General features: G+C 37.3%; 1 protein-coding gene across 1 annotated transcript in view; it reads left to right on the top strand.

The window, feature by feature from the left end:
• LOC125112073 (glycerophosphodiester phosphodiesterase domain-containing protein 4-like) overlaps positions 1 to 12,086 on the top strand; it is a 108,709-nt gene that overhangs the window by 25,065 nt on the left and 71,558 nt on the right. The window contains exons 9-10 of the mRNA XM_047754331.1: positions 454 to 599; positions 1,000 to 1,082. Coding sequence (XP_047610287.1) covers positions 454 to 599; positions 1,000 to 1,082 — 229 coding nt within the window. The remainder of the gene's footprint in view (positions 1 to 453; positions 600 to 999; positions 1,083 to 12,086) is intronic.

Here is a 12,086-nt window from a genome sequence, read left to right as displayed (position 1 = left end):
GGGATAGAGTCTGGTTTTGAATTCAGATTTCTTTCAACTAATTTCTCTTCCACTATACCACCCAGCCTGAAATATAGGGCCATTTTAGGCTGATCTTAAGGTCTTGAGGGCTTTTTCATAACCAGCCAAACTTCTTCTCCTGAGAAAGCTTCCTTAATATTATCTCTCCTTCCTTTCCTTCTTGCCTCTTGTACAGTTCATTCCCTTATAAGTGTGCATTTGTAATAATCTTGACTTAATAATAACAATTACTAATTGGATAGTCTTGTATTTTCAAATGAAAGTATGTGGAGATGTGTCAGAAATCAATAGTGAGTCCGTGAGTCCACAGAGTCAGCAAACCCATAGATTGGAGATTTACTGGTTTTTTGGGGGGATGGTTACTTGCTTAGGATGATTCTCCGTTTCTCATTGCCTTTTTTGGTCACTTTCTCCTACTTCCAACTTTTTCAGCTCTACAAGTGGCTGTAGTATTGCCTTTTTTCCTTATCCTTTTATGTCTCTATGTGGTGCCCTGGGGGAATCATTCTCCCTGCATTCAAGAGGAGGATAAATTGGGACCCAAGCCGAGCTTCTTTGGACATAGAGGTGCACCCATGGTAGGTCTGAGCATGACGCATGTGGGTGGGTACAGGTGTGCGTGGTACATGTATGGTCGAGAGAAGGGCATATCAGAACCATAGGAACCCCTCTAGAAGTAAAGGGTTTCACCTAGGATAACAGTAATAAGGAGTTAAAGGTAGAGGTTGGCCTTGAACCCAGAGCACCTAATTCTCACTCCTTTCTCCTTATTGTGCCCAGTGACATTGCCTCAGATGAGCAGAATCCCCAAATCAGTTTGGGTAGAGAAGAAAGGAGGCAGGCTCTTTAAAAAAAGAGCCAAGGGAGCCAGACTCTGCTTGCTAAAGTCCTTTTGTTACTGGGCTCCCTCTGTACCCTAAAAGGGATGTTGGCAGAACAGACTCTGAGATTAAGGGCTCCTGTCCTTTTCCTCCACAGCTGGGGCCTGAGAATACCATGATGTCCTTTGAGAAAGCTGTGGAAGAAGGTGCCTTTGGGCTGGAGAGTGATGTACAAATAAGGTAGGAAAGCAGGGGCCAGGGTGGGAGGAGAACAGACCAATACCAAGGAAGACTCCAGCCTGGCCCCAGTTAGAGAGGGCAAGTCCTGGGAGTTTCCTGGTGTTCACACGTGCATCTGCACATAGCACACACACACGAACCACTTCTCCTTTACGAGCCATGCGTCTGCACCCCTGCATGATCAATCCCAGACTCATAAATCAGACACCCTCTGTGAGGCCTCACACATCATTCAAATTTGTCCCAGCTGCATTGCAAACCTGCTTACCACTTATCCCCACACCCTCCCTTAGCAACCTATTGAACCAGTGTTCCCTGGGCACCTATTGTATACCTACTGTAAATCCCTCTTCTGAGTGTGGGATAGGAGCAGATGAGTGAGATCGAGTCCTGCCTAAGAGCTGCTCCCAGGCAGTGAAGGAGACATGGCATGTTTACAAACAAACCCAGTGTAAGACCATTTGCAGTGAGCGCCTCGCAGAGAAGAATAAGTCAAATGCTGTGGAACCTCAGTGGAGGAGGAAGAGGCCATCTCCTGCTCTGAAAAAGATCTCTGTGCTCAGAATTGTGTTTGGGTTGGTCCTTAAAGGAAAAATACGATTTTACCAGCAGAGATGGGGAAAGATAATAGTCTGAGTAGATTCAACAGCTTATTCAAAGGTATCTAAATGGGAAATAACAAGTTTATAGATGAGTGAGCTAGCCTGTATGGATGCCAAAATTAATGTGCTCTGAGGACCTTGAAAACACTAAGTGAAACTAGCTAGAAACAAATAAACAAAGTAAAAAACTAATGAATGATTCTATTTATATGAAATATCTAGAAGAAATAAATTCATAGAGACAGAAAGTGAGTTAAAGCCACTAGTACTGGGGGAAGGGAGGACTGGGGAGTTACTACTTAATGGTTACAGAGTTTCTATTTGGGATAACAAAGTTTTGGAAGTAGCTTTGTGTATGTAATTAATGCCACTGAATTGTATGCTTCAAAATGGTTGTCAAATGGAAAATTTTATGTTGTATGTATTTTACCACAGTAAAAAGTAAAAATAAATGCAGGAAAAGGTAAACAATGGAAGAAGAATGGCCTTTTCAACGAGTAGCCCCAGAGTAGTTAGACATCAGATATTATAAAAATAGGACTCTAAGCCTCATAATATAAACCAAAAAACCCCCCAAACTCAAAATTGATTATAGATTTAAATGTAAAATTGTAAAACCTTAGAAAATGAAAGAGGGGGACATTTTGGGGATGTAGGGCTGGCAAAATTTTCTTAGACTTCATACCAAAGCACTACTTATAAAATGAAAAAATGATAAATGAGACCTCAAAATGAAAAACTTGCTCTGCAAAAGAACTTGAGAATAGAATAAAAAGAGAAGTATAGATTGGGAGACACTATTTGTAAAATATATTGTTGACAATGTGCTTTGTATCTAAAATATACAAGGAACTCTCAAAACTCAAATAGTGTAAAAAAAATACAAACAACCCAATTAGAAAATGGGCAAAAACTAGGAAAATACATTTCACCAAAGAGGATTCATAGATGCAAATGAGCACATGAAAAGATGTCTAGCTTCATTATCTATTAGGAAAATGCAAACTAAAACTAAAATTACTACTCAGCTGTCAGAATGGCCAAGTTTAAAACACGGAGATAACTCCAAATACTGGTGGATAAACTGGATCACATATACATTACTGGTGCAAATGTAAAATGGTATAGCTGCTGTGGTAAGTTTGGAATTTTCTTATGTAATTAAACTTGCTTACCGTACAACTCAGAAATTGCACTCCTGCGTATTTAGTGCAGAGGGGGAACAATTTATGTTCATACAAAGACTTTTTCATTACTGTTTATAGCAGCTTTATTTATAATAGGCAATATCTGCACAACCCCAGTGTCCTTCAAGAGGTTCAAGAGACGAATGTTCAAACTGTGGTATATCCATACCGTCGCGTATTACTCAGCAGTAAGAAGGAATGACTTATTGATAACATGCAACCCAATTTGTATGGGTCTTATGGGAATTATGCTAAATGAAAAGAGCCAGTCTCAAAAGGTTCCAAGCTGTATGCTTTCTTCCATATATCAGTTTCAAAATGATAAAATTAAAGTGCTTTTGAATTAATCAGTGGTTGCCTGGGATGAAGAGGAAGAGAGAGAGAGGCGGCCTATGACTATAAATGATAATAAAAGATTGATCTTATATCTTATATCTTTACTGCTCTATATCTTGACTGTGTTCATTGCCACCTGATTCTGTACATGTGTTAAAGTGAACACATACACAAATAAGTGCATGTAAAACCAATGAAATATGAATAATGTCAGTGATTTTCAGTAATACTGTAGTATAGTCATGCAAGATGTTACTGTTGGAAAAAACTGAGTGAGGATATATGAGATCTCACTGTATTATTTCTTACAAACCCGTGTGAATCTACAATTATCCAAAATAGAAATATTTTAAAATTTCTATTTGAATACCATCAACTTAAAAAAAAGACAATCTGATTCTAAAATTATATGGGGAAGATAGAGGAACTAGGATAGCTGTGCCATTTTGACAAAGAATAAAGTTAGAGAAATCACACTATGTGATTTTAAGACGTACTGTATAGCCACAGTCATGCCTATAGAGCAGTAAAGAGTCAAACATATGTTTTGGTTTTTTTGGATCTATATCCAGGACAAAGAACTATTTCTACTCCCTGTCTTCCGTTTGAGCTCACTCTAACCAGACTTTTCCCACACCACTTCGGTGAGCTCCTTCTATGTTACCAGTGACCTTAAACTTCCCAGACATGATGGCAAATTTTAAGTTTTCCTCTTAACCTCTCAGCATTTGAATATTCCTTCTTTTAAAGAGCATTTTCGTTATTTGGCTTCCAGAATATCGTACTCTGCTGATTTTCTTTCTTCTTAGCTGTTTCCTTTGTGATTTCCTTTGCTCACCTCCTACCATCTTTTCTTTCCCTCAAAATGTTGGCATTTTTGAGGTTTGCAATAAAGTATTCCTAGGGGAAGTCTTATTCTCATCCCACTCCCAAAGTGAACTTGTTTTGACTGAGTGTTCACCCCACTTTGTGAAACTACAAGCACGTTGCTCTTAGGACGTGCCAAACGTGTTTATATGTAATTTTGATTGGAACCTGATAGTTTTGAGAAATATTTAAAGAGGAGGGAGGCATGTCTGTACTTCAGAAGCAAGTAATATAAACAGATACTCAGCACCTGAGAGAAAGCCTATTGCAGGCCCTGATAAGAATCTATACAAAGATTTTTGGCTGCTGAGGTTTAGCATAAAAGCCAGGCCAGCCATATCCTCCCTTGAGGACCATGCAGCAACACGTCTCTGGATAGCACTGAATCATATTTCCTGAGGCAGTATTGACCTCCTGGTGTGGGCCAGAAGAGAAATCTTACCACTGGAATCTGAGACAGAGAGATGAAGATCTTGATAAGCTATGTGGCCTATTTTTCCTTTCCTTCCCTACCAACTCAGGCTCTACTTAGCTTTTTAAGGAAACTAAACCAAGTGTTGCAACTAATGTGTGTGCATATGTGTGTGTGTGCACATGAAGGGGAGAGAGAGAATGGTGATTTCTGTCAGTATTGCTTAACTTTCAACATCCATGGTGAACAAAATATGAGCTGTTTCAGTAAAGATGTGCCATGCCAGGCCATTTTAGAGCATGAGACAAAAGTAAAAATCAGTAATGCTAATCCTGTTTATATTTAAATTTTCATTTTTTGTTTATAAAAAATGGATTTTATGTCAGATTTTTGAAAATATTTAAAAATAGTATTTGTATTGATTATTGAATTTTTTGGTACCGCCGTTAAATTTTGCACCTGAAGTGAGTCCTCTACTGCTGTCTTGCTATTTGTTTTTTCATTTCCTGCCTCCTTTTAGATTAGTGGGGTAGTTTTAGGACTTTCTTTCCACTGTTGGCTTGTTAATCATACCTCCTTTTATTGGAGGTTGCACTAGAGTTATAAATGATCTTTAACCTATCACCTCTTCCTTTAATTTTACCTTTTTTCCTGTGTAAAATACAGTCTTTTGACAGTGTAATTCTATTTCATCTCTCCCATCATTTGACCTGTTACTGTCATCTTACAATACATTGTTATTAATTTTTGCTATAAACAGTCAAGTAATCTTTAGAAATTAAAAAATGAGAAAAGTGTTTTCACTTTTTACTCATCATTTCAGATATTCTTCATTCTTTCATGTAGATCTAAGCTTCCTACTGGTATCTACATTTTTGCCTCTTTGTTAAGTATAACGACATTGACTTCAATGCTTTCATATATTCAAAGCATTTTTAAATGTTGTGAGATTTGAACTTACAATCATAAATCTAGGTCCGCTGACCTATTTCATGTTTTCAGTTAGAATTATAAAGGTAAGCTGGGCCAACATAAAAATTTACCTGAAATGCTAGATGCCCAAATATTCCTTAAGCACAACAGTAATAACACATGTATGACTATTTTATACATATGTACATTTAATTCTTAATCTTTCCACTTGGAAGTTCACTTATTCACTAAGAAAAGAATTGTCATCTGGGTTGGTTTTCTAAGTTAATATATTGTGGTGGCCTTTTTAAAATTTCAATTTAAAAAAATTGTGATAAAATAAAAACCATATGATGTACCGTCTTATCCATCTTTAAATATATAGTTTAGCATTGTTACATATATTTATAATGTTGCTTAACTTTCAGCCATCTCCACAACTCTTTCATCTTATCAAAATGTAACTCCATACCCATTAAGCAGTGACTCCCCATTCTCTCCTCCCCCCGAATCCCAGCCCCTGGAAATCTCCTTCTACTTTCTGCCTCTGTGATTTTAACTACTCTAGGTACCTCATATAAGTGGAATAATATAGTATATTTTGTATGTTACTGACTTATGTCATTGACATAAAATCCTCAAGGTTCATTCATGTTATAGCATACTGTGGAATTTGTTCTAGAAAGGATAAATAATATTCCATTGTATGTATGTGCCATATTTTACTTCTCCATTCATCAGCCGATGGACACTTGTGCTGCTTCCACATTTTAGCTGTAGTGAGTAATGTGGTACTGAATGCAGATCCATAAATACCTCATTGAGACCCTGCTTTCGGTTCATTTGTGTATATACCCAGAAGTGAGATTGCTGGGTCGTATGGTAATTCTATTTTTAATTTTTTGAGGAAGTGCCATACTCTTTTCTACAGTGGCTATGCCACCTTATATTCCCACCAACAGTGCACAAGGATTCCAATTTCTCCATGTTCTTACCAGTAACAATAAAACCCATTGTTTTCTATTTTTTTTTTAAATTCCCCACATGTTTTATTTGTATCAGTCCTGCTTCCTTCTTCTTTTTTTTTTTTTTGTCTTTTTTTATTATTTCTTTGGGCCGCTCCTGCAGCATATGGAGGTTCCTAGGCTAGGGGTCGAATCGGAGTTGTAGCTGCCAGCCTACGCCGGAGCCACAGCAACTCGGGATCCGAGCCGCGTCTGCAACCTACACCACAGCTCACGGCAACGCCGGATCGTTAACCCACTGAGCAAGGGCAGGGATCGAACCTGCAACCTCATGGTTCCTAGTCGGATTCGTTAACCACTGCGCCACGACGGGAACTCCTGTTTTCTATTTTTTGATAGGAGCCACCTTAATCATTGTGAGGTGGCATCTCATTATAGTTTTTATTTGCATTTCCCTAGTGATTAGTGATGTTGAGCCTCTTTTCATGTGATTATTAGCAGTCCAAATCTTCTTTTTAATTTTTTTAAAAAAATTTTAATATCCCCAATGCATATTTTTTTCCTACTGTACAGCAGGGTGACCCAGTTATACATATATGTATACATTCTCTTTTCTCACATTATCTTGCTCCATCTATTGGCTTTGGAATGGATTACCAAATCTTCTTTAGACAAATATCAAGTCATTTTTGAATCAGTTATTTTTTTGTTGTTGAGATTTAGGAGTTCTCTGTGTATTCTGGATATTAATTCCTTATCACATATAAGATTTTCAAATATTTTCTCCCAGTATGTGGGTTGCCTATTTAGACTGTCAATAGTGTCTTTTGAAGCACAAAATTTTTAATTTTCATGAAGCCAATTTGTCTAATTTTTTTGTTTTTGTTTCTGCCTTTGTTGTCATAGCAAACAAAACAAAACAAAACAAAACAAAAAACCATGGCCAATCAAACATCATGATTTCCCCTTATAGTCTCTTCTAAGCATTTTAATATTTTAATATTTTTTTCTAAGGTTTGGGTGTTCAATCCATTTTGAGTTAATTTCTGTGTACAGTAGTACATAAAGGTCCAATTTCATGTGAATATCCAGTTTTCCCAGCACCATTTCTGGAAAAGATTGTTTTTTCCCTGTTGAATGGCCTTGTTACTCTTGTTAAACATCATTTGATCATATATATGAGGGTTTGTTTCTGGGCTCTCTATTCTATTGTTATATTTGTCTTTATGCCAGTACCATATTACTGGTGTTTTGTAGTAAGTTGTGAAATCAGGAAGTATAAGTCCTCTAGTTTTGTTCTTTTTCAAGATTGTTTTGGCAGTCTGAGATCCCTTGTGACTCCATGTGTTTGAGGATGAGTTTTTCTATATCTTCAAATAATGTCATTGAGATTTTGTTAGAGATTGCACTAAATTTGTAGAGTTCTTTGGGTGGTATTGACACTTAAGCAATGTTAAGTCTTCCATTCCACGAACATGGGATGTGTCTCCATTCATGTATGTCTTCTTTCACTTACCTCAGTAATGCTTTGTAGATTTCATTATATAAGACTTTCACCTCCTTGGTTCAGTTAATCCTTTTTTTTTCCTGATTTTTTTAATAATGATTTTTAGTTTTTCCATTATAGCTAGTTTACAGTGTTCTATCAGTTTTCTACTGTACAGCATGGTGACCCAGTTACACATACATGTATAGATTCAGCACAAGTGATTAGACATAGTTCCTATTGCTTTACAGTAGGATCTCACTGCCTACCCATTCGAAACGCAATAGTCTGCATCTGTTAACCCCAGACTCCCAGACAATCCCACTCCCTCCCCCTCCCCCTTGGCAACCACAAATATGTTCTCTAAGTCCATGATTTTCTTTTCTGTGGAAGGGTTCATTTTTTAAAATTTCCTCCTTGATCTTTATGATTTCCTTCCTTCTGCTGACTTTAGGTTTGGATTGTTGTTCTTTTTCTAATTCATTTAGGTGGTGGGTTAAGTTGTCAATTTGACATTTTTCTTCTTTTTTGAGGAAAGCCTGTATTGCTATGAATTTCTCTCTGAGCATTACTTTTGCAACATCCCATAGATTGGGAGTGGTTGTGTTTTCATTATCATTTGTCTTGAGGTATTTTTAAATTTCCTTCTTGATTTCCTCATTGACCCATTCGTTTTTTGTAGTCTCCATGTAGTTAGTTTTTTCTCATTTCTTTTCATGTGGTTGATTCCTAGTTTCATGCCATTGTGGTCATAGAAGATCCTTGAAATAACTTCTATACTCTTAAATTAATTGAGGTTAGCTTTGTACCCCAATATGTGATCAATTCTTGAGAATGTTCCATGTGCAATTGAGAAGAATGTATATTCCGATTTTTTTTGGATGTAATGTCCTGAAAATGTTGATTAGGTCTAACTTTTCTATTGTGTCCTTTAGGGTCTCTGTTGCCTTATTGATTTCCTGTCTAGAGGATCTGTCCATGGATGTGAGTGGGGTGTTAAAGTCTCCTACTATGATTGTATTCCCATCAATTTCTCCTTCTGTGTCTGTTAGTATTTGTTGTGCGTATCTGGATGCTCCTATATTAGGGGCATATATATTGATGATTGTAATATCCTCTTCTTGAATGGATCCTTTAACCATTAAATAGTGTCCTTCTTTGTCTTTCTTTATGGCCTTCGTTTTAAAGTCTATTTTGTCTGTTATGGGTATTACAACTCCTGCTTTCCTGAAATATCTTTTCCCATCCCCTCACTTTCAATCTATATGTGTCCTTTGCCCTAAGGTGAGTCTCTTGTAGACAGCAGATTGAAGGATTTTGCTTTTCTATCCAGTCAGCCACTCTGTGTCTTTTGATTTGAGCATTCAGTCTGTTGACATTTAAGGTGACAATTGATAGATGATTATTTATTGCCATTTCAAACCTTGTTTTCCAGTTGATTCTTCATTTCTCTTTTCTTCTTTTTTTGGAGGGTTGGATGGTTTCCATTTATTTTATGCTTGAGTGCTTTTCTTTTCAGTTTTTGTGAATGTGATGTTCCGTTTTGATTTGTGGTTGCCCTGTTTTTAAGTATGTTAACACCTTCTTATATCTGCTTGTTTTAGCCTGATAGTCATATAGGCTCAAACACATCATTAAATTTTTTTAATTAAAAAAGAATCTAGATTTTCTTATTTTCCCTCCCATATTGTATGATTTTGTTGTCTTTTTTAATTTTTTCAAAAACATCTTCATATTTAGATCTGTATACTGGCTTATTTGATTGCTTTCCAACTGTGGTTTCCTCAATTCCATTTCTTCTTACTTTTTTTTTCTTTTTTTTTTTTAAGATTAGCCCTTTCAGTATTTCTTTTAGAAAGGGTTTAGTACCAGAGAAAGCTCTGCCCGGCCACTGGAAGTCTGCCTCCATCGCGGGGCGGTCCTGCCATTTCCAGTTGCCCTGGGGAAGATCTCCTTTGTCTCCCAGCGGCCTGGATAGCTGGGCCTACGCTCAGGAGGTGCTGCATTCCTGCAGAGCAGCTGCCCAGAACTGCCTGCCCTCTAGAAGAGCTCTGCAGCCCAGAAACGCCAGAGCAAGCTCTGCCTGGCCATGGAAGTCTGCCCCCATCGAGGTGCAGACCTGCCAGTCCCACCTGCCCTCAGGAAGACCTCCTTTGCTTCAAAGTGACCCTGCTAGGCCCACCCACCCTCGGGAACCACCCCACTGCCTCAAAGAAGACCAACACTGCCAGCCCACAGGAAACACTCCACAGAAGTGCCAGGGAAAACCCTGCCCAGCCATGGGGAGTACACCTCCACCAAGAAAAAGAAAATAACAAGCAAGATGAAGAAGCTCAGAAACCATTCCCAGTTAAACAAACAGGAGAACTCACCTAAAGCAGTCAACAATGAAACAGACCTCTGCAGTCTGACAGATTTGGAGTTCAAAAGGGAGATAGTGAAAATACTGAAGGAATTAAGAGAAGATATGAACAGTAATGCAGACTCCCTCAGAAAGGAACTGGAAAATATAAGGAGGAGCCAAGAAAAGCTAGAACATTCATTTGCAGAGATACAAACTGAGCTAAGGGCAGTAAAAACCAAAATGAATAATGCAGAGGAATAAATTAGTGATGTGAACATAGAATAATGGAAATCACCCAAACAGGACAGCAGACAGAAAACCAAATGAAAAAACATGAAAGCAATATAAGAGACCTATGGGATAATATAAAGTGGGTCAACCTGTGCATAATAGGAATTCCAGACGGAGTAGAAAAAGATAAGGGGATGGAAAATATATGAAGAAATCATTGCTGGAAACTTCCCAAATCTAAAGATACTGAGTTCAAGATATAGGAAGCACAGAGGGCCCCAAACAAGTTGAACCCAAATAGACCCACACCAAGATGCATTATAATAAAAATGGCAAAAGTTAACGATAAAGATAGGATCCTAAAGGCAGCAAGAGAAAAGCCAAGTGTCACTTATAAGGGAACCCCCATAAGGCTATCAGCTGATTTCTCTACAGAAACTCTACAGGCCAGGAGGGAATGGCAAGAGGTATTTAAAGTGCTGTGCGGAAAAAATATGCAACCTAGAATACTCTATCCAGAAGAATATCATTAAAATAGAAGGGGAAATAAAATTTTTTTTCTAACAAACAAAAGCTAAAAGAATACAGCAATATAAAACCCATTCTCAAGGAAATATTGAAAGGGCTTCTTTAAATTAAAAAAAAAAAGGGAAGAACTAGGATGGAGGAAACCACAATCAGAGAGCAGTCACTCAAATAAGCAGATGTTTAACAAAAAATAAAATTAAGAAGAAAAAAGACATCAAAATCATAAAATGTGGGCAAGGGAAGTAAGGAAATAAATAGTTTCTTTTTAATTTTTTTTTTAATTTTTAGTATGGTAATGAAGTGTTTGAACCTATGGGACTATCAGGCTAAAACACACAATTATAGGAAGGGGTTAACATACTTAAAAAACAGGGCAACCACAAATCAAAACCAAACATAACATTCACAAAAAATGAAAAGAAAAATACTCAAGCAGAAAATAATTGGAGACCATCCAGCCAAAAAAAGAAAGAAAGAATGGAGAATCATAGAATCAACTGGAAAAATGAGGCTTAAAATGGCAGTAAATAATCATCTATCAATTATCACCTTAAATGTCAATGGACTGAATGCTCCAACCAAAAGACACAGAGTGGCTGATTGGATAAAAAAACAAAAACCTCTAATATGCTGCCTAAAAGAAACTCACCTTAGGACAAAGGACACATAGATTCAAAGTGAGGGAGTGGGAAAAAATATTTCATGCCGATGGACATGACAGGAAAGCAGGAGTTACAATATTCATATCGGACAAAATAGACTTTAAAATGAAAGCCATAAAAAAAGACAAAGAAGGCCACTATTTAATGGTTAAAGGATCCATTCAAGAAGATGACATACTATCATCAATATATATGCCCCAAATATAGGAGCACCCAGAGATATACAACAAATACTAACAGACACAGAAGGAGAAATTGATGGGACTACAATCGTAGTAGGAGACTTTAATACCCCACTTACATCAATGGACAGATCCTCTGGTGAGAAAGCCAATAAAGCAGCAGAGATCATAAAGGAGACAATAGAAAATTTAGACTTAATTGACATTTTCAGGACACTATCCAAAAAAATCAGAACACACATTCTTCTCAAGTGAGCATAGAAAATTCTCAAGAATTGATCACATATTCG

The sequence above is a fragment of the Phacochoerus africanus genome, chromosome 11 (genome assembly GCF_016906955.1).
Source record: "Phacochoerus africanus isolate WHEZ1 chromosome 11, ROS_Pafr_v1, whole genome shotgun sequence".
NCBI classification, from domain to species: domain Eukaryota; kingdom Metazoa; phylum Chordata; class Mammalia; order Artiodactyla; family Suidae; genus Phacochoerus; species Phacochoerus africanus.
Note: the sequence above shows the minus strand (reverse complement) of the source record. Positions and strands in the feature narration are given on the sequence as shown.